Genomic DNA, 23,381 nt, shown 5'->3' with positions numbered 1-23,381 from the left:
CCCTAGCAAAATTAACTGCTTTCCTACACCAGGGTTGAGCGTGGAATTCATCATGCTGATGATGTGAGGGGGAGACTGGATGAGGGAATGAGTAATCAACACCTGGCTGGTTGTTTTTTCCTCTCATATCGGAGTCTTCTGTTTCTTCTGCTGCTGCAGTTGTCCTTTTGTTCCTTTCAGACATTGACTGGCTGCTCCACCCTGTGCTCTACAACTTCTGCCAAGTGCTGCAAAAGAATAATGACCTTCCTTTCTTTTTCTTTGCATGATGCAAAAGTGGGGGGAATAAACAGCCCCTCTCCCCCACCTCCTAGTAAAGCCTACCCACACACTTTGAGGTAGGACACAAGACCCTGGTGAATAAACTGGAAACACAAATGGAACAGCCATGTGCTCTTTTTATGACACATCAAACTAAACACGTTTATCGTGACCTAAACCTGAACAAAGAAAACAGGAACATAAAATATGGACAGCTTGGGTATTTACTGGAGTTACTGTCTTGTTTGTCTACTGCTTTCCTTTCAAGTGCCTGAAAGGGACCTGCAAGGTATGGCTACCTGAAAGGAGGCTGCAGCAAGGTGGGTTTTGGTCTCTTGTCTCATGTGACAAGCGGTAGGATGCAAGGAAACAGCCTCAAGATGCAGCAGGGAAGGTCAAATTAAATGTCAGAAAGAATTTATTCATTGAAAGCGTGGCCAGGTATTGGAATGGGCTGCCCAGGGAGGTGGTGGGGTCACCATTCCTAGAGGTATTTAAGAGATGCATGGATGTGACACCTGGGGACACGGTTTAGTGGTGGACTTGTAGTGGTAGGTGATGGTTGGATTTGATCATCTTGCGGTTCTGTTCTAACCTAAATGATTCTGTGATTCTAAGTAAGCTTGTGTCATCCCAGTGAAAATCAAGAAGTGGTCAAGAACAAAGAAATCCTCTGTAATCATCCTGGTGCGTTACTTTGTCATGTTCCCGGCTGTGTTCATACAGGCTCTTCCATCACACAGGCAGGTTGTTCTTCTGTGATGTCACTTGGTGCTGCTTGGATACTGTACTGTGCTAATGGTGTACAGGGGTCTACCCTCAATGGCATGGAGGGTTCTGATGATAAGGGGAATGTCCAGGGAAGGGAGGGATCACGACTGGATGTAGACTCTGTCCTTGTAACGACAGCAAGCTTTTTGTAAGAGGGAAGTCTTATAAACTTCTAGTCACAAACAACTTGATGACCATGTCTTCCTTGCCTCCAAGGACTTTCGGTGTCCGCCTTTGTCTGGCAGAAACTAATGAAATGTTTTCCCTGCCTCAGTGCCAGAATGACTTGACTCTGAAGAAGCTTAAGTCCCATTTAGAATTACTGACTGGGATCCCCCTTCATTTCCAGCGGCTTCAATACCTGGATGAAAGTGAGAACGCGTAACCTTTGGGGTTTGTGGAGGTTTTTCATTGTGTCTCTACCTGCTAGTTACACCTATGTGTAAGTCCTGGGTGAGGGTCAGAATTTTTTCCTCCTTTTTGCTGTACTGCAGTTGGAATTCAGCTCTTGACTTCACTTTGCTTCCTACTGCTGACGGGTAATAGTCTAATCAACAGGGTCTTCTTAGGTTAGGAATTGCAAAAACTGACCTCTAAATTCCTGCTTAGCCTTGTTGGTAGCCAACGCCAGTACTTGGCTGACTTACCTCAGCCTGGCATAGCTCTAGCAAGGCTCTGGCTAACTTCACAGTTGGAGTTGTGTGGAACAGTGTTTCTGCCCACTGCATCAGAGACTGCATGGTGCTGGAGAACTTGGTTTTGGAGGTTGCAAACGGGGAGGTTGCAAGCAGAAAGCTTATTTTAGAATGAAGACACCCTGTGTGCAGGGATATTTTCTCCTATGGTTTTGGTACTTAACATGTTAACTATAGCTGTCTGTGCGTTACGACCATATTATCCCAACAGCGCTATACTCTAACCTTTTCCAGGCTGGGAGGATGTCTGTTTTCATAGTTCTAGCACAGTGGGACCTAAGGTGTCCTTGATGTGTTATGACAGCAAAATCAGAGAACATGGACATTGTTAAAAAGAATTGTCACTTTTTTTTTTCTTTAAGCTGGTCATCGTCATCTTCTCTGAGGATATGTTGACTGACTTTTATTGTGTTACTCCCTACAGTGGATCTGCTAGATGATTCTACATTTAAGGACAATGATATTATCCGTGGTGGAACAATTACGATGCGCATCTGGAGACAAGATGGCTGGGGGCATCTTGTGGCAGCTGCTGCAAAAGGAGACACTGTGAAGGTTGACTCTGTTACTTTGGTGAACGAGTGGGGTGTGCTGTCTGCAGAAATGCTGAAAGCATGTTGCTGAAGGGCTTACGTGCTTTTATAAAGGAAGAGTTCATAGAGAAAATAGCGGGGAAGTCTTTAACGGAAGAGACAAAAATTAAGTAGGTTACGTGTGCTTCTTGTAGCAGTGAACAGTGAAAATCCAGGATCAGGAGCCATTCTGCATTTCTTGCACTTCACCTGCTGAAAGCTTACAGACCATCTTGATTTTGCAATACTGTCAAGTCTGATTAGTAAGACAGCTTTTTTTTCTGTGTGCGTGGAATGAATCGTTTCTGTGGTGCTTTTATAGAGGGCATGCTGCTTTCTTGATTTAGGACTGAAACATTGTCTCAGCAGAAACACAAGGTACTCTGATTTGTACTGTAAACCTTCAGGCCCGAACAGATGTGATCGTGAAATATCCTTTGGTGCCTTTCATAAAGAACCATTATCTCTGTTGCCCTGGCCAAATTCCAGCTTGGCTAATTACATTCTGTTCCTCTGCATTCCCCCAACCATTGCAAATGGATACCACAGGATTCTTCACTTCCTATCATTAACTGTTGTGTAGTGTTGCGGTTCGTTGGTAAGCAGCTGTTCTGCCTCGTGCCACAAATGGTTTGCATTTTGCTATTGGATGAAGTTTTGCTTTTTTTTCCCATGTTTTGAGTTCCCTGTGTATTAGAGAATCTTCCTACTCAGTGTAGAGCAGGAAGCAGAAAGGTGTGCCACAAAGACAAAAAGACAATAGTCTCCTTTGAAATGAAAGAGGTATTGGAGACAAAAAAAAAAAAAAAAAAAAAAAAAAGTTTGACACTGTTGACTTTCAACTGGAATAAAAAAAAGAAAACTGTACAGCTGCTCTACCAATGTGCTTCCACTTACTAGATGAGGAAACCATGGTGCACTGTGGAAGATGTAGTCCAATGTGGAAATGACTTCTCAAGAAGAACAGCAGTGTAGCAGCATGAGGCAACTGAAAATTGTTCTGAAGAGGCCTCTCAGCATCCCTTAAAGCCAAACACATCAGTTCTAAACAAAACAAAAAAATCACAAAACTCTTCCTGGGAAAGAATACGATACAGGGCCGAGTCTTGAAGTAGTCTGAGCTGTCTGCTGGAATTAAGGCCTGAAGTCTTGCTTAGATCCTAAGGACCTTGTGCTTACATGGCCAATACTGTCTGTATTCTTCCCCCAAAAGCTTGGAACCTGGCCAGTCTCCAATAAATTTAAGAGAGGGACAGGGACTGTGAAGACATGGTTTTGATAAGATTTTGTAGAGCTCAGTAACTATATAAAAAAGGAAAACCCAAATTAATGTTCCAAGGGATGGCTGTGAATAAATGTCATTGTATGTTATTCTGCCTTATCTTGATTCTCTAATATAAAACAAGCAGGTATTATTTAGGTGATCATAGAATGATTTATGCCATGTGCTAGCATACCTGATGTGCAGATACAAGACTTCATAAAGAATCAGGTTACACTTCTGAAAGAGGCTAAAAGGTTTCTGTTTGTTCTGCAGCTGGCCCATCTGGGAGTTACAGAGGATTTTGCTGGCACCACACCGTATGCAGAGATACTGGGACCAGAACAGAAAAAGGAATGGGTGGCGCACCGAGCTTTTGTGGCACTGTTTGTTGCCAGCCACAGAGGTCATGTTAGAACTGCCACGTTTCTCCTGAGACATGGTAATGTTGTTAGATAGAATGCTTCTTCTCTGGCTGTACCTGCATAGCATACCATGCCTTTCTGCTCATCAAGATCATAAAATAGGGATTAATTGGGTAAAATTCTGTATTTGACATAGGGAATGTATTAAGCCCATCAATCCTAATGTAAACATTAAAACAATGAAAACTGTTCTTGCTAGATGTGATGAGTTTGCTCTTAAAGTAGGTAAATTCATAATGCAAAACAGGAGTTACGTTTTCTTACTTCCCTCCTTGAGTATCATTTATTGGCATGCTTGTTTTTTATCACTCCCATGCAATGTTTTATCAGCTTTTTAAGAAATAATAGAAGTGCTCAGAAATACAAGAGTTGCAAGCTCTAGTTCTATAGCTCTGACACTTGAGTTTTTTGATGCTTTGCAATTTGCCTTTCCCCCAAATCTGCGTTTGCACGACGGGCAGTCCTTTCCATTAGTTACCTCCTTTTTGTGAGCCTTGTCACACTCGGACTATGTGTGTCTCTTTGCAGGTGCGGATGTGCATTACAAAACCCCGCTAGGAAGGACTGCCCTTCATGTAGCTGCTGTCATGGGCCGCTGTGACTGCATTGAGCTGCTCCTTAGCTGTGGAGCACGAGCCCTCGACCCAGATAGTGAGGGACAAACTGCAGTGAGCCTCGCCCGCCTGTGGGGCCAGCAGCAGAGCGAGCGCACAATGATTCGCTTCAAGTGGCAGAAGAAGTCGGCTGCTGCTGTGCTGCCCTCCAGTTCTGAGAGTCTGGACATGCAGGAGATGTCTGGCCACGCGTCCTAAAATACGTATGGCATAACTTGGTTCTGGCAGGCTTCAAGGGACAGTGACTTTCCCAAAGACACACACTTCAAAGATAGGTCACTAGGTGGGGTTTGTAGGGTTTAGTTATGAAATAGGGTCATGTACTGGTGATGCTGCAGTGAAGATGACAGCTAGCTTGACAGCAACACTCGCAAACACGCTCCTAATTTATAGCTTAACTTTTTATAAAATTGTTCCATGGCCAAACTGGTCATTTGGTTAATAACAGCTTGTAGGAGAGCTCGAGGCTGTCTACAAGTTCTTTGGAGTGCTTCTTGCTAGGGTAATTTCCTAATAGTTGGCAACAGACCAGAGTGATGTAGTGTAATGGGTATTTCAGGGGACTGGAAATCCCTAGATCTTTAATTCACTTCTGGCCCTGACTGGCTTTATTGCCTCTAGTAGATCAGTTAAGGGTTTTGTAAATAGGGCAGTTGGTCTACCGAGGGAGGGTGCAGGCAAAGTTAATGTGCATGGAAGTGGCTAATTATGATTGCTCAGAGTCAAAATTGGTGCTTTCTTAGAACCTCCAAAATATTAAGCCTCAGGAACTTGAAGACCAGGATTTCTTCAAGTCAGTGACTTGCTGTCCATCTGCTTTCAAGTATCCCATGTTTCTGAAATGCTTAAGCAAAAATAGACCTCATGGTCTTGTTACATCTCTGTGATGAGTAGAAGGAAGATTAGCTTCTGGTCTGTTTCTTGAGGGCTTATTAGTGTCTCAGTGCTCCATCTTAAGCAGTTTCCATTGTTTTGCTTAGAGAGACTTGGGTGGATTTATTTTATTTTATTTTTTTTTTCCTGAAGAGCTCAGCACTTGACTTTCACTTAACCGTAGAAGAGGCAGTTCTCAGTGGGACGAGTACTTATGAGAACTTGGCCCACTCAGTTTTTTGCTTGCAAAGCCCAGTGCACAGCCCGGAGACTCTACAAATAACTAACGTAAGGTTTTTTTTTGGTTCCTTGTGTCAGAGGTGGTTTTTTGTTGTTGTTTTTGTTTTTCTACTTCAGTGCCCGGCCACAGGACTACACTCTGAACCAGGAACGGAGACAGAGCAATGAAAACCATGGATTCACCTTCTAGAGCAATCTAGGAAAAAAAAAATACACGTTTACTGCAGCTTTCTTTTGTAAACTAAAAGGGGTGGTGGCTGTGCTTATTCGTTGGTATTGTTTTCCTTGAGTTTAAAAGGCTGCAGCCGCGAGGGAAAGCAAACCCCTGGCTGCTTCTTACCGTGCCTGGAGTCGCGCAGCGCCTGCAGAGCCAAAGCGCGGCGGCGGCCGGCAGAGGGCGCCCGGGCACCGGGCACCTGGGGCTGCGCCTCCCGCTGCTGCTCCCCTGCTCCTGCAGCTCGGCGTCCGTTCGCAGTCCAGCTCTCGAGTTTAAGATGACAAACAGCACCGAATATCCCAGTTGGGAGGGAACCACAAGGATCATCGAGTTCAGCTCCAGGGTCACCAAAGGACCACCCAAAAATCAGACCGCATGTCTGAGAGCGCTGTCCACGTGTTGCTTGAACTCCAGCAGGCTTGGTCCCGTGACGACTTCCTTTAATTCCTTCTTTTAATAAAGTCCTAAAGCAAGGTTCGGAGCTTCAGGCTGTGCCAAGTGCTGCTTTGGGAGGCAGTTCCTGTGGGAGGCCGTGCGGCGATGCTTATACGTGCTGACATCAATCGCAGCAAACGAACGCAGGTTTCCTGCTGTGTGAGGGGAGATTTGCAGGGGATCATCCAAAGGAAGTTCACTTAAACAGGCCTTATGTTGATTAGTAATTCTATGTGATTCAAATAGATGGTTGATATATAACTGCCTAGAGAATGACAAGATCACAATTTCTATCAGGGTAACCAGCAGACAAGATATAAACGATGCTGTTTCTGGTGTTGCGCTGAGCCTTTGAATATTGCAAGCAGGATTATAGAGAAAAGTCTACAGAAATCCCTTATTCTTTTTTTCTGTTGTCTGTCTAGACTGTGTAATCCATACCCAAGCTTCTAGAAATGGGGAGAGGTTTTGTAGTTGCTTTTAGACATAATGCAGCATGCCGTATAATTCTAGGAAAAAACAGACAGTGTCAGACAGAGAGAACTGGGTGACCTCAGGAGAAGGATGCCAGAAATGATAGAAAATTATGTAGTAGATGAGCACGTAGTGAGAGACAAATAGCAAGTATTTTTTACTGGTAGCTGGAGACTCGCCCTTTGGAAAGAACAGAACAGAAGTCACCAGTGCATTGTGTCTGGGAAATGGGAATGCACCAGTCCAAAACTGTACTGGGGCAAGTTAGAAGAGAGTGAATGGCAGGGCGAGTCCAGCACTGGAGCAGTGCATGCAGTTCTTATTCAAGAGAGGTGAATTCAAGCTATGTGAGACCCCTGAATTAGCCAGGGGAAATGAGAGTTCCTCCTCTTGAGAGGGCTGGCAGTGTAGGGCAGAGCCAACAACAAAAAAGCATGCAAGAGATAATATTACTCATTATCTAAGATGGCATGCTTGGGAGATTTAAAATAATAAAAATAAAAGGTATTTATACTGAAGGGAACTGCTGGGATAGTGAAACCAGAAATCAGAATGCATTGTGTAGCTCTTGGTCCGGAGGAGGAGCAAGGCAGAGAGACCTAACTAAATGTGTGTCCCTTAGGAACGCTGTTGTGTGTTCGAGTGCTGTGCCACGCTGTTTGGACTGGGTGGCTGCATTGTTAGATGCTGATTTTATTTGCTGCAGCACTGTGTTTGCTTAAAGCTTCTATTCCAAAGATATAGATGAAGCAAATAATATTGTCTTAGAGTAACCAGCTACACTGTAGTGTGCAGCAGAATCAGGGAGACAGCACACTGCGAGACAGACCTCACTCAGACTGAAGTGGGGCTGTTGAAGAAAATGAGGCTCTGAATCCTGAAGTGCATACTCAGTTCTGGAAGTACTTCATAGATGAGCTTGAGAATTTGAGTTCTGATTTATATAGTATCAGGAATCCTTGTTAATGTTAAGTTTCTGTATTGTACTGGTGTGCGAAAGCCTGCTTCTAGAAGAGAAGCTGTAATAACCTGTTCAAAGAAAGGAAACAGACAAGAAACAAAAGGGTTGTGCATTTAGTGTGGCAGTCATTGCTTTCTCTTCTCCATGCTACAGCAGAGGGAAAGGATCAGTCTCCAGAAGACTTGAGTGAGGATTCGTTAATGAGCTTTGGGATCCTCACATGAAGGAACAGGGAGGTCATTATGAAGAAGAAAAGGCATCAAAAATGCCTTGAGTCTAATTAGGCCCAGAGCAGGACAAATGTCACAACTGTCTCCTAATATTAAGAAATCCAAAGCAACTCTTTTGGAAGGACTGTGATTCCCCTGGATGCAAAAGGCGGTAAGTTAAATAAAGATGACAAGCGCAGCAATAATTCATCACACTTTCTTACTGTTATCAGCTTACCCCCTTTCCTTGCCTGGGCAGACCCCCAATGTTGCTCACAGCCATCGTGATGGCTGCTGTTCCCCCGGAGCCCTGAGCAAGCTAATGCTCAACAAGCCTGAAACAGTGACTGCTGCTACTTAGAAACAGGCACCATAGCCAGGGACAGCCTTGGATGTCTGTAATTTCAAATATCATTGAAATGTTCCCTAAATGCTTCCCCTTTCTCCAGAAATGTTTCCAACTTTACCTGATTTACCTGAGTTACATCCCAATTTGCTTTCCTTATGTTTATTTTATTCCTCTGAGCTCCTGGTAGATGGCTGCTGCAGAAGAGAAAGGCTTGTGCTGTTGCCCCAAGTGATGCCATGAGGATGTGCCTACTGGTGAATGGATGCACCTATGGAGGAGCAGTACTGCAGTGCCTGTGTTGCTGCTTTGTATCCTGAGGCTGCCAGGTGAATGTCGTCTCCCTGTGTAATGGGGAGGATCCCACTCATTTGGTCAAGAGCTGTGCTTTGCTTTAGGCAGCAGGCAATCATCTCCCTCTGCTCCCAGTTCATAGCCCTGAAACCTCCTTGGTGTTAAAGTTCCTTTCAAGGAGGACAGAAGCCACTCCTTTTAAAATCTGTCCTTTAGTGATGGAACTTCCATACTTGTATTGGTGTGGGTCCTTCTAGACTCAAACATACCTGGGTAGGCTTTGTGTGCTCATGTGTGGTATCAACACTCCTGGAAGCCTAATGCCACTGTTGATCTAGTCTTACTTCCAAAATATCACCTACAGTGGACCTCCCTGTGGAGGCTGGATACTGAATCCTGAGAGTAAAAACCCGTGATTACTTTGGCATTGCACAAAGAATTTGTTAGCTCAGTGAATTTTTAAATAGAAAAAAGAGCGAACTTGTTGTTATACCTGTTCCAAATTTATCTATAGACAACAGTAACGCAGAATGCTGTGGCAATCACGACATTCATTTCTCAAAGTGAATCAAATGAATAGAAACTGTTAAAAGCTAGAGTACAATATAATGCATAAAACCCAACAGACATCAGGAAACTTGTACTGATTGGTCTCTTAGATGTTGTTTTCCTCTTGCTTGGGAAAGAGAATTGTAGTCAGCTTGCAATCTCCCTGACATTGTTCATGGAGGAAGCAGACAAAAAGTACCAATGAAATAGAAGGCCTGCAATTTAGTTAATTTTATGCAAAACACAATCAGCATTCAGACTGGGAATTACCAAGCAGAAATGTATTGATAGAGAAACCAAAATATTCTCTGTGCCTAAATGGTGAGATATTAAAATAAAATCTCAAGGAGACTCCTGGAGCTCATGTAGCTGTAGGCCAGAGACGATGCAAAGGTGAAGTCTGACACTGCCAAAGTCATCAGGAGTTCAGTGAGACCATGATTTAATCCCTGACACCTTAGGCCACGCATCTACATGGTATGAATCAGGGCAGTACTGGTGTGACAGAACCTTGTTATCAGTAAGAACAAAGAGAAGAAAACTTTTTAGAAATGTGATTAGAGGATTTAGAAGTTATTGCTTATGAAAATGGTTGTAAAGAGTCTAGCATAAGGAGGTAGCAGAGGGGGAAAGAGCAGTAAGGAAGGTGGTAAAGGACAGAGAAATGGAAAGAACTGCAGGTCGGCTGGGGAATGTGATTATGAAGGGGACAGTTTTTCAAGGATTTGTTTCTAATCTTGGAGACCTGAATTGCCGATGGTGGACACTGATGTTTCATCTTCCATTTTACTTAGTTAACTGTAATGCTAAAATGCTAAGTGGACACCAAATGTTTGTACAGAACAATGTACGCTTCTCTTTCCCAAACTTCATGCATTTCACGGTAATTTTTTAATTAATCAGTCTTTGTACCTCTAACGCCTTAAAGTCCAGTGTGCATAGTCCCTCTCTGTAGCACCTCTGCCTGTAGCAGAACCTATGTATGAATGCTTTCTCTGCCTTCAGTTTTTCAGTTTGCAGTGTTCCTGGCATTTTAACCACCAACTGCGTTCAAAGACGACCAGAAGTTCGTTGTGAACTCTGCCTGAGGATCATGTTGACCATTAATATTTAGAAAGGATAGTGGTTTACACAGGGGAGCCAAAAGCTATAAGCTTTCTAGTACGCTTTCAACATCTAGAATGCTTCCAATACCGTTTAGGTTGGTTTGGTGCCTAACCTACGCTGCAATTGAGGTTAGTGCTTTGGTTTTCTTTCAAGTTCCAGTTCCCCATATGCTGTTCTGTTTGCAAGATTTTCTTGACATAACTGTCTGGAATGGTTTGCTGGTGTTTTGCTAGGATTCCTGTGTGTTCAGAAGCTAATAGAGGAACTGTCAACTTGAAGGCCCATCTTAAAATATGGCCCTACTGGCTTGGGATAAGAAACACAGAGATTGCTTGTCCAAGCCTCTTCCGTGGAATTCGTGACGCTATTTCAATTCCTTTGGTTTCCAGTAACCAAACAATTATTGGGGTCAAGCAGAAGTCAAGGTATAAAGATTCATCACTATGAGCTTCCTTACTTGTAAGCTGGGCCATATGTTATAGGAATGATCTGGACTTTAACAGTGGTCTTCTATCTCTTGATGAGTGTTAGTATGCATAATTCAAATGTACATGTGTTTGAATTCCAGCTTATATTGATTGAATTGCTCTATGATAATAAACAGGATAAATAAATCAGATGGAAGTAAAAGCATTGATGTGCTCTGTGGTGATGGGGGGATTAAATTCAGTGCTGTGCCCTTGAGCAGCATGTAATTTCAAAAGTGCCTCAAATATGATGATGACATAAAATAAGGCTAAGGAAGCTGGAGAGGCAGAAGGACGGGACAGAGGAACAAAACAAACTCGTTCAAAATGATTTGGATTTATTAGGATTACAGGCTGATAAGTGGCTTATGCAGTTTATTGTTGGGAAGTGTAAGGTAATGAGGCCAGGGGACTGCAGGTAATCAGACTCCAGTCAGAGTGAGAGCAATGTGGAATACAGATTAGAGCATGGCAAAAAGGGCACGTGGCACTGAGGGAAGTCGTTTCTAAGGTGAATAGCTGTCTTGATGCCTCTTTTCTTCCAAAGCTCAGCTCTACAGCTGTGCTTGCTGCATGACTGAGAAACTGCTGGCCCTGCTAAAGAAGCTTCTGTTCAGCCTTGTCAACACATGAGCTCGCTTGTAAATGAGAGATGGGTTTGAAATGCTTTTTGCTCTTTGAGGATCTCCAAATACAGTTATACCTTGTTCTGGGAGCCAAGTAAGTAAAGCAAAGAGGAAGATGGAGGGAATATAGCCATGTCAGCATGAATCAGAATGACAGTCAGGCCTTGTCTAGTAGTGTAGAAGCAGCCAGTAATCCTTTCATGCTGGTTTGGCCAGGAAAATTTTCTCCAAGGGCTATGAGATGGGTGCTTGCTAATTGCAGGTGAATAGAGGAGAATCTAGCTTTTGATGTTACAGGAAAAGTGAACTGCGACTGAGCTGCTTAATATTAAGTTGATCACACTGACTTTAGAAAAACAGAAAAAATGTAGTTTCAGACTAATGAGCACCTTGCTGGGCAATAGTAAAGCAAAGAGAAATTGGTGAATCTTTCAAGTGGCTGCTAATCTGGAGGTAGATTCCATGGTTTTGAAAGTACTTGTGCTATTCTGGTTTCCATTCCTTATCTTTAGTTCTAACATCTGTCTTCATCTTAAAATGTTTCTTTTGTCTCCTAAATTGCAAACTTTGGATTTTTCTCACTTGGGGCCAAATAGCTTTTGAAACCCAAATAAAGGCAGAAAAAATAAATGTCTTAATTCTGTTAGGTAACACATTAGCCACTCCTGCGTAAAAGTGCTTTCTCAGATTTGACCCATATCTCTAACCATCAATGTTACACTTAATACCTAGAGCACACCAGTAGCACATAGAACTCTCTAAGCCCTCCTTACTTGATGCTCTATCAGGTGGAAATCCATTTTTGTCTAGAAGGGTTATGTTTGCAGTAGTTGACTAAGGCAGTGAGGAGCTACAGGGAAAACTGAACTGGGAGGAACAGAAGCTAAGGTAAGTCATGAACGAGAACTTAATCACAAATCCCAATGCTTATATCATATCAGAATTGAGCCATGAATGTAGAATGGTGAAAGATTACTTGGGGAGTAAAGAGATGCACTTGGAATTTTTCCTTTTCTGAGTCTCTTCAGACTTTGGTGGCCTCTAATTAACATGCTGTCCCATTCCGCGTCCCTGTCTGGGATATCAGAAGCATACTGGATGAGCTCTAACGTGCACTCTGCACCCATCCGGAGACGTACATCTTGCTGTGACTCCCTAGATTGTTATTATAATAGTAATGAAAGAATGGAGGCCTCTCTGTATTTATGCTTCACGTTTCTTTTATCCACTGGTTCTCCGCAGCAAACGGCCAGTGTTAGAATCTGCATCCTTGGAGTTCTGTTGTCGGGTTGGGCTGTCATCACACGCTTAGCTAATACCCTCTAGTAATTTTCTTATTCACATGCACACTTAATGTCCTTAGTCATTAGACTGAAAAATGTTAGCCTTGTCATAGTTAGTGACTGGAAGCAGAAAAGTCCATTTAGTTCTCAGGGGAATGGATTCTAATTTTCTGCTTGTCAGAAAGTGACATTTTACATATTTTTCTCTTTCCCCCTTGTCCCCCCCACCAATTTAGTGCTAAATTTAAATGTGTGTGTCATAGGAATAGACTTTTTGTCTGTGCTAGACACCCCAAAAGACTTGGCTGGTGTCCAGCGTGTGAGACTCTTGACCAATAGCTACTGCTAGAGCTCATTTCATGCACTGAAGAGAATGGGAGGTGAGAGTGAAAAGTTAGAAATAAGAGGTCACTGCAGAGGGCACATTAACATTGCATGTCAGAATGCATATTTTTCCCCCTGGAAAATATGGATGAAAAGCAGCTCATCTGGAATAAAATATCCAATGAAGAAACAAATTATGCTCATCAGGCAGGCTCATACTAATATTTGTCATTAAGATGTGACACCTTCTATGTAATGTCACAAACTACTGGGAGCCTTTGAAAAGTGTACTGCTTGGAAGGCAACTTGTCTGCAGATATTGAGTTCACTGTTCTATGAAAGGGAAATAACTTGTGTCTTGAAAAATGGATGGTGTTTATGGCAAAGAGAAATAATCCTCCCACAGATTACAGCTGTTCTTTGCATTGTGCTGGTGGTCTTATCTCATCAGTGGATATTTTATAAGTGTTTTTTTTTTTTTTTTTTTTTTTATATACATTTCCATAAAGCTGTTTTGAGAAGGACATTGTGTGCTGGGAGCTGGATGTATTTTGTGGAAGAGACGCCACTACAAAGAACTCAGAGTCTAAATTGAAAAGATGGGTGAAGTGAAAATAAGGGATGGTTATTCTGCTTTTTACAGATGGGAACTGAAGCAAGAGAGAGTGACTGTTGTGGCCAAAGTCACACTGGGAGTTCATGGAATTGCATCCTGATCTTTGAAGTCCAATTCCAGTATCTTTAGCTTATATTGTCTTTCTGTTTCCTTGCTGCCGAATGTAGGTTTGATATGCACATGTGTAATGAGCCAAACATGTTCTGCATATGTTTAGCCATATTCTGACCTTAGGAACATGAACCAAGCTTTTCCTGATATAGCTAGGAGTGCTTTCATGAGTGGGCTTAACCAAAGAGTGCAAAATAGTATTGGCATTTAGTTTAGGAAACATCTCATGGGCTTTTGATGGAACTGGTGATGCTTTTTTTTTTTTTTGTGATAATTTATAGATTACAGGTAATAATGCCTGTGTAATAATTAGAGATTCAGATAAAATTCAGAGATGGTTTCTGAATCTACACAAACATTTCCAAATCCTTTGTGTGGGGGGGAACTAAATTCCTCATTGTCCTGACTGATTTTTCCATTCTCCTTACTTAGGAAATATGTATTTCCTGTGCAGTTCTTTGGGCATGATTTATACATTATAATACATGACAAGTATATGCGTGCATAGTTAGAAGGGATAATGAAGAAAAGTAGTTGATGAAATTGAATTATGCACAATAAAATTGTAATTTTATAGAGAAGTTTGTAGTCATCAAGAGAGAATGAAGCTTGCTTGTTTACTTCATGTTGTGAGAGACCTCAGCTGGAACTACAGTCTTACGTGCTGTAATACTTTATGATGTCTCACTGTAATTAGAAATTCTTTTCTAACTTTATTTGATCTGTTTATGGGCATACCCTGCCCTGCACTCTCTTCTTAATAACTTCCTATCCTTTTATGCTATTCTGGACCTGTAGACACTACATCAATGGTTATCAAGGCTTCATTTAAGGAGCAATTGTGATTAAACATGGCTGTAAATCCATTCTCTGCAGTTTGGACAGATACGGCCCTGCCTGCAAGTAGCAGCTTGATTACAGGACCTGGGAGCCATCTGAAGTCTACATACAGAGCTCTTAGAAGCGCGGACTAGGGGAGGTTCACGATGGAGTCCAGTTCTGCCAGACAGTAGGTCCAATTTATTTTATGTCAGATATCCAAAAGCCACCAGATTTAGGTGAGAGAAGAAAACCAACCTCTTGGAACCTGAGCTATTGGGCAAACGCTGTAAACTGGATGTCACCTCACCATCTGGGGATCATTCAGTAGGCACAGGCTGATGAGGCAATGCTGTGTACTTATCCACTTTTTCTACATTAAAATTTTTGAAAATCACCAGTAGAGAGCCCCTTTTCAACACAGCAAGAGATTTGGCTCACTGGCTATGATGACCCTTTCTCATATGTGGATGCTTTTGTTATACCATGAACGCTGTCTGCATGTGCATTATAGCTCCAAAACAATCCTAGCAATACTGCCAAACACACACATGAAATGAATATAAAATACATTCCAAATAATTGCAGTATTTATGTAATTTTGCCTTCAGTGTTTCATGAAACCTCATCAGATTTTTAACTCCAGCAGAACCAGTAAGCTGATAGGTGTACACAGCAGCGCAGAGCGAGGCAGAGCCAGCCTGGTAATGCCTGTCACCATTGACAGTGACTGATTAGCAATGACTCCAAGGGTATAAATGAAAGGAGAATTAAAAGCAGATTTAGGGAATCCTTTTTCTTTCTTGAGTCCTTTAAGTATAATACTGCACAACTACAACTGAACACAAAGAACCTGTTTTGTTCTGAGCCATTGTGAGAGCTGTTGAAATTGGTCTTTTCTCATTTGCATAGAAGTCAAACGATTGAGGGCATAGCTCCTAGGGCAACAAACATCAGTGCTTCCTGAGAGCAGCACCACTGCTGCACACACTCACCTCTCCTGTGACAGAAGCAGCACAGCCAGCCTGGTTTCTCAGCACTTGGGGTTAAGCAAAAAGGGCTATTTTGTTGTTGCTAGCAATGTGTCCTTGCACAGAACTAACAGCCAGAAAGGAAATGAGGTGGGGGACATCTGTCTGCTCAACTGAAGGAATAACCCATGTCCCTCTCCAGCCTGGGGGCCCTGCGATACCGACACTACTTGGTAACTATCTTGGCCTCTGCTAAGAGAAAGTAAATGTGCGGGGATTGTTCTTTAAGCAAGTGTTATGCTAAGATGGAAGCTGCACTGCACATAATGGGGAGCACAAGAAATTACTGTAGATTTCATTTAAATAAAAAGGATATGGCTGTGCTCCCGCAATAAGACCATAATGGCTGCGTAGTTTTTCCAGACAAGGACTGTAGCTTGCTGGTTTTTTTTGGGCTCTTGTTTTGTTTTTGTTTTCACTCCAGCTTTTAAGGATGAGAATGTTGTGTCTGACGCATGTCAGCAAGCAAAGGAGATTCACTAGCTTAGCTGGGTTCGTCTTGCTCCCCTGTGAGGAATAAAAGCGTTAACTGTCTCTCACTTCAGGAGGAGAAGGGGGAGTGTTTTCAGCCTGCGAGAAGTGAGAAGGCATTGCCAGGTTTAGGTCAGGCTGGAGCAGGGGGCTGTGTGGCGCTCTCAGCAGGACAGATTAGCTGGGTGTCACACGGCAGCCTGGAGGCATCACGCGGAAAAGGCAAGAGACAGAAGCGTGTGTGCGCGCGTGCAGGGTGTGGGGGGTGAAGGCTGCCATGTCTTGTTTTGGTGCAAGGCTGTTCCCTACAACAATGATCCTTCTGGAAAGCAGACTTGGAAGATGGTTTGCATAAAGAGCCTTTGTCAAGGAAGCAGAGAAAGAAAATGGCCACTACTGCAGTTCCTGCATTAGAGCTATTTACAATGCTGTTGTCTGAGCTGTTAAAAACATTACTTAACAAGGCTCCTGAGCAGTCATATTTAATCCCAGTCTGGTGCCTACAAGGCCTGATCCTGCAGTCAATTGCACCCAGTGAAGCTGGAGCCATATATCTGTAAAGGACTGGGGGAAGACAAAGGATTCTTTCTGTTCTGTTTATTTCTACATGGTTGCATCTATTTTTATGCTTTGAAGTTCTTAGGTTTATTTCAATCACAGGTTTTTCAGTGAATCATATGAAGCACAGCAGGGGAAATATGCGGGAAAGTGCCAAATTCAAAGCTGAGTCAAATGGGTAACACACACCCTGGAACCACAAGGTGTAGTTTACGTTAATAAAAACACATCATATTGATTCATCATTTCAGACTTCAATATAGCTGTGTATCTGTCGCGCCTCCTGTCACCAGCCTGTCACCAAAACAGGCTGTATAAGGTTAGCAAATAATAAAGAAACAGTAGAGCTTAGAATAGAGACCTGGTTGGCTGGCTCACAATAAAATTTATAAAAATGTATCTCCATTATTATTGTTCATTTTCTAGCTTAGCGATACAAGTCCTTCTCTCCGTTCCAAAACAGTTAAATGAATAGATATAAATTTGACAGTTCCTAAAATTGTAGCTTGCCTCATTATTGCAATGCGTGCAATGACCACAGGTTTAAAGATCTTTTAAGACTGAGTGAATTCAGACCAAGCCCTAGCTTCTTCAGTTGAGTAAATTTAGTTTTTGCCTGTGCCCTATCTAGAGTTTAGGATAGGCATCCAAGTATTCAAAGGTTGTGATGCCACAGGGCTTTCGATATGCTTCAGTATGGTTTGTATTGCAATACAGAAAATGTCTGAGGAACACGTATGGAACCCTGAGACGCTGTTTTCTCGGTCTTACAAAGACATTGGAAAGTGGCACCAGAAGGAATTTCAAATGATCTTTCCTTGTAGCCCTCTGCCTGCAGTAACAGCAGCTTACACCTCTATCATGTAATAGTTTTTTTGTGGATTATTTAAGGAGTAAATCTAGTATTTGAAATTCTACTATTTGTTATTGTTCATTTTAAATTGTGGAGAAATGAAGCAAGAAATTGAATAGAGTTTTCTTAGTTTGTTACCAGGAAGTGCAGAACTTTTATACATTTTTTACTGAAATGAAAAAAGAAATTCACCGCTCCTGGGTGAAAAATGATTACCTTTTTCTCAGCTATCCTTGAAATCCTTAGCTTTTTGTTACTGATGCAAGTCAGGAGTAATAAACTTAAAAGATATAAAAGATATGACAGGTAATTATCCTCAGAGATACTCTTTAAAAAAAAAGCTATTTTAATGTATTGTACCATAATGTACCTAGCATGCTGTAAAATGTAACCTCTATCATGCATTTCCAAAGAGCAGGAAGTCTGCTTATTCTAAGCTCATTTTTTTTTTCAGATGCTCTCATCTCTTACAAAAGAAAAAAAAATGCACCAAGAAGTAACAAGCAGCCTTTGATCTATAATTTCCTGTGCTGTTGCTAAACACAGTGAGTTTTTGTACTTGTAGAAGGTTTACTAAGGTTGTGTAATGTTACTTTTGAGATCAATGTACTGATTTAAGAATAAATAAATCATTAAAGGCTGGAAAAATCTTACACTGGGGATCAGACATAATGATGCTTTTTGCTAACCTGTCTTAGAACCTTTTGAAGCTGCAGTGTTCTGAAGAACACATTGCTTTTTGTGTCCAGCCTGAACTTTGTATGCTATGGTAAATACAGCTGCATCTGCTTAAATGAATAAGAATTAAAATTAACCTGCCGTGTTTACTTTTATGTCTGATTCCATCTGATCCTTCTTCTCTAAACATCTGGTGAGCTGCCTTCCCGAATGCTGAGATGCTGTCCGTAAGATAGTGTGTGATGGCCAGCTGAAGCCGTGGCAGTTTGTGGATGGAGGAAAGGTAAAGACAAGTGCTTCACAACTCTCTTCATGGATACAACCCCCAGCTTCTCTGCAAAACTTGTCCTAGGTGACCAGTGGCTTGCCACCACTGAATGGTTTTAAATATTTCAGACTCTGTAAGGGCCTGTAAAACCCAGTGTTTGGACTCATAAGCACGTCTTTAAAGGTGGCAACATCAAAGTCTTTAAATTGAGATTAAAAGCAACCCTGTGGTACCATTCAGGTTATATCACAGAGTTTACCAAGATAAACCTTAATGAAAATAAGCCCACTACTGAGACAGACAAGGAGTAGTCTTTTAATTTCTTTGACCTGTTTTTTGTGTAACAGAGCAAGTGTTGACGTGTGAGTAGTCTGAAACCCTAAGGTCAAAAATATCTCCAAATCATCTGACTTGGACAATGGACATTGGACTTGGACAATATGACAATGTCCATTTCCCGTATTGTGTTTCACTGGTGCAACATGAATCAGATTTTAGCAATTTCTGTGCTGTTTTTGCAAAGTTTCTGGTTTTGTTTTGAGTATTGCTTCACTGCTGGTCTTTTCCATGTCTGACAGAGTAGACCAAATTGGTACAGTTTTTTTCACTGGACCTGATCAGTTTCAGGGCATAACGGTATCATTTTCCAGAACAGTTCAATTTATGACACCATAGTCCTATGAAATGGTTTGACATGCTTTCGACTAACAACTTTTCAAATAACAACTTGATGGGATGTGAAAACCACAGGAGTCAGGAAGGAGGTAACAGTCAGCAAATGGGCCTTATCTGTCTTGCTACACGGACACTTATGCTTGCAAGGGGAACTAAATACAACACATTTAGGAACATAACGCAAGGAGTGACCTGGACTGGGCTTCACATGGGAGCAGAGATTTTGTTCTGGTTGACAATGACTGTGTTTGGCTAGTATTTGCTGTTTTGGGACTTTATAGAATGTGGAAGAAACCACAAAGAATTCTTCACTAAAGGAAACGATGTGTGTGAATGCCTTAGATCTCCAAAAAGGAAAAAAAAATTCACCTCCCCTGTTTTGCAAGGCAAACAATCTCAGAATGAAAGTTACTTCAGGCTGACAGAGCAGCCACAGCAGGAACTGGAGCCAGTAATTTCTGCACAAATTTAGGACTGTAGTAGGTATCCATTAGGGTAGTCAGAGCATGTACCTTTGTAGCAATGTCTCATGTAGAATAGCAATTAGAGTCATTCTCTAAGTGGCCACATTTTACAGCAGCTAAATCAATTGGCCGTCCACATGCTGTGTGTGATTTTCCTTTTGCATGTCTCAAGACTTACAGCAACATTTCTATGGTGACTGCAATTTGACCAGTGCTACTTACACAGAATCACTATTTTACTATCATCTGATCAAAAATCTTTACTTTCTGCTGCAAATGCATTTTAAATAAATTTAAATCTTTCAAATTTGAGCTCCCTGTAAAATGTCTTGTATTAATTGAATTATAAATAGCAAGTGCTTGTTCTATGCCAGTTCTAAAAACACAGAAAAGAACACATTGTGAAGTGCTGTTTTTTTTTTTGCTACCCAATTATGTTGTTGATAAAGCAAGCGCTTATGAGAAAGATAATTCTGATTTCATAGTTCTTCAACTTAAATGCAATTGTCATTTAAGACTCTATTATTATTTCATCACACTCCCAGAAAGGTATAACCAAGCAAAAATCCACAGTAGCAAAAATGCATGGCTGACCTGCTTTAATGTCTTGCTGTGCTGATTGTGTATCGAATACACATTATTTTTTTTTTTTTGCATATGCAATTCTGAAAGTGTACTCCATAGTTTTTCTCTAAAAATGGCCTGTTACAACGAACTAGTTTATCTGGAAACAATAGTCAAAAAATAAGATGGCCTTAGTTCTCTGAAAAATTTGAGTCAACTATGGAGGAATTGATAAGTCACTTTGTTAATATGAACCATAGGTCACCAAAAACATTATAAGTGACTACACCAAATGAAGCTTACACTGGAGCATAGAAGACATCTAAATACACTATCATCCTGTTTTCAAATTCTGGTGAAAAATAAAGCACATAACTTTTTATATATGTTTAGAAACACCTAATTCTGCTCTGACTTGCACAGAAGCAGAAGCCTAAGACACTTACGTAGAATTACAATTCTCTTGACTTTTGCTGCATTTTTGAAGTGATTTAATTTTGTTTTGAAGCATTTTTCCAGTGTGTGCACTGAGTTCACTAACACTGTCCTGACCTTGGAGATAGCATGATATTTTACAGTGTGCAGTGACATTTATGTGCCCAGCTTGGCTTCAATAAATAGGTTAATTTCCACAAATTAGATGCCAGGTTTGAAAGATTACAAGGTGATTTAATAAACCTGTATCAGCTATTTGGATTCGCAGCTGAGGCAGTTGACTGGGCAGTCCTTTGTCAGTTGCAAATCCAAACCAGCTTTTTGGGCTGGGAAAAGAAATGGTCAGGTTTATAGTACCAAAATCCCAAACATTAGGATCAGCAATTGATTGATTTATGCTATAGGAAGTTTAAATTGTAAGTAATACTCCTTACGCTTTCCCCCTTTATATTACTTATATAAACAAGTATAGAAACCTAGTAATGAAAATAAAGCATTTAAAATTTAAATAAAATATAGTTCTTATAATTATCTTGCTTGTTCAGTGAACAGTTTACATATGTTATAGTTAGTAGCTAAACTGCAATTTAGTTTAGATTTGCAGAGTCTGATTCCAAGTAATTCTTTATTCTGATTTTCAAGCAATGTGACCGAAGTTAGTTCTGCTGTGTATTCTCATTCTTTGGTAATCTTTCCAAAGGATATGCGTCATTTCTCCATTATTTGTAAAGAATATGGAAAAAGTAAAATATTATTTTGTGGGCATTTGGAACTGGATATAAAAAAAATAGGCGGGATGTTGATAACTGTGAGTCATTTCTTGGGAAGAAGGAAAGAGCAAACACTAGCTGCTGACCTACTGCTATGAAAGCCGTGGACTTACTGCTGACTCAAGAAACAGATATTGATTGCTGCAGAGAACAATGGAGATCTTGTAGCAGGATTAAAGAGAAAAGCCTTTCCTCTTTAAGCAATAAGGAGTATTAAGGAACTGCCTGTGTTAATTTCTTGGAGGCTGCTATTTGTTTCAACAATCTTCTATTTTAAATGTTAGCCAGCTAGAACTAGAACCAAATAGCTGCTACAACTAAAGAGGCTCCTTCTGAGTTTTTAGAAGTCCTGGCAAACCTTCAGGTAGGTAAGAGCAAGACTGAACTCTACAACTCTGAGACAGCTACACCAGTAACTCCCAGCGCAATCCTCTACTGTTATCAGATATGTAAATACATTTAATGTAAAAGGTACCTTGTGACACATGAGAGAATACTGCACATTTCTGAAATAAATAGTTGGCACATACATCACATCATCCATTTCACTTAAACAGATATTCCAGTGCTTTGCTGATAATGCATTCCTCTTATGTCCATTTGCTTTGCTAACATCGTACTAATAAACGTCTATCGTCTTCTTTATTAGTATCCAAGGGAACTATGTGCTTATTGTAAACCAAAAATCTCGGATCTCTCATCACTGACAGGAGGAACCAATTCATAAAGGCTTATCAGACACTGAGAGACAAGATTGATCTAATGCTCATTCCAATGCTCATTCAGCTGATATTTTGATTGATTTTAATGGCAGGTTATCCCTGAAAGTTTCATTAAGCATATCATTTGTACAGTATGGAAAAGTATTTAATTTTATCTCTCTCCATCGTTATATTATCAATATAATATTATTATATTGTAATGTGCTGTGTGGTGTGGTATGTCTGGTAAAAATGATACAAGCGAGATTCCACAAACTTGCCAAATCTAAATGCTATGTAACAGACCTTTCAAACAAAGAGTGAGTAGTTGATAGCCTGAAGAATGTCTTGTAGGTTACTCAAGAAACTACTGGTACTGTTAATGTCAGTTGTTTTTTCTTTTGATGTCTACACAAATATTTCTGAAAATAAGCTTGCCATAAGAAATTATTTGATAACATGTTGTTGTTTGTATGTAGAATGTGTTAAATGATGCATGACGATGGATGGATTTAGAAATTTTCAATGCAAGAAAATATTTGTAGTAGGCCAATTTAGCTTCCATCTTTTTTTTTTTTTTTTTTTTTTTTGTAACAGTTTTGCTTAGAAATTTATGCTTAGAAACTTGCATTTTGATCAATTAATTGAACAACTAAAAAAACTGCTTTGATACCAAAACTGTTTTTTGAAAGTGACTTCATTTTGCTGAATGGCTTTTGTATGATTTACTTAAACCAATCAGGCAACTCCACTGGAAAGAATTTAATTACTTACCTAAGTACACAAACTGCCAGTAAAGCATGCACAACGTAAAAGACAATGCATTTAATAATTATGACTTAAATAAACTTATGATTTGCCTGTTTGTTTTGTGTGTTGTTTTTTCTTCAAGCTACAGTGGGTATGCTATAATGAAACCTGATAATTATCTTTTCTGGAGGTGGTTGTTTGGGATTTTATTTTATTTATTTATTTATTAACGAGGAAAGCTTCTTTCCAAATATAAGGGTGCAGTTTCATGGCAACTTGAGACAATTTAAGTTATGCCTGCTACTGTCCTCTGCACCTTCCCATCCCTTCCTTTTGTAAAGGAGTCTCTTTTATGCTATCTCAGGCATGTGAGCAACTCTGTAGTGAGCTCATTCAAAGTGCTGATCTAACTGAAAACCAATTCTACAACGCAGATTCCAATACTGGTAAGTGATGGATTAAGCAGCAGTGTAGGAACATATCAAGAGTATGGCAGTCTGTATCTATGTTTGAATAAGCTGCTGTGAAACTGAGTCTGAGCGGAGGCTTTCACAGAGATACAACTGAAAAAAGCAGTGCTCTGCCATTTCAAAACACGTTTTTTAAAAACTTT

General features: G+C 40.8%; 1 protein-coding gene across 2 annotated transcripts; it reads left to right on the top strand.

Moving 5' to 3' along the window:
• The first annotated feature begins 75 nt into the window (after nt 1–75).
• Nucleotides 76–23,282, top strand: ANKRD60 (ankyrin repeat domain 60). 2 transcript variants are annotated; one of them, XM_072026311.1, is made up of 5 exons: nt 76–1,403; nt 2,152–2,282; nt 3,837–4,002; nt 4,514–4,802; nt 5,830–23,282. In XM_072026311.1, exons 1-4 carry the CDS (start codon nt 1,223–1,225, stop codon nt 4,795–4,797), a joined length of 762 nt encoding a protein of 253 aa, XP_071882412.1. In that variant the 5' UTR covers nt 76–1,222; the 3' UTR covers nt 4,798–4,802; nt 5,830–23,282. The 2 variants fall into 2 exon arrangements, with proteins under 2 accessions (XP_071882412.1, XP_071882411.1); XM_072026310.1 differs by lacking the exon at nt 5,830–23,282 and having other exon boundaries at nt 4,514–4,818.
• Nucleotides 23,283–23,381: the final 99 nt, after the last annotated feature.

This window comes from Anas platyrhynchos, chromosome 21, assembly GCF_047663525.1.
Source record: "Anas platyrhynchos isolate ZD024472 breed Pekin duck chromosome 21, IASCAAS_PekinDuck_T2T, whole genome shotgun sequence".
Taxonomy (NCBI): domain Eukaryota; kingdom Metazoa; phylum Chordata; class Aves; order Anseriformes; family Anatidae; genus Anas; species Anas platyrhynchos.
This window is presented reverse-complemented; position numbering and strand designations above follow the sequence as displayed.

Bases quoted from the DNA above. Each gene is read 5' to 3' on its own strand.
- ANKRD60 (XM_072026311.1), top strand. From the start codon at position 1,223: ATGACCATGTCTTCCTTGCCTCCAAGGACTTTCGGTGTCCGCCTTTGT. The intron at 1,404-2,151 runs GTGAGAACGCGT...TACTCCCTACAG, and splicing joins GCTTCAATACCTGGATGAAA to TGGATCTGCTAGATGATTCT. The intron at 2,283-3,836 runs GTTGACTCTGTT...TTTGTTCTGCAG, and splicing joins CAAAAGGAGACACTGTGAAG to CTGGCCCATCTGGGAGTTAC.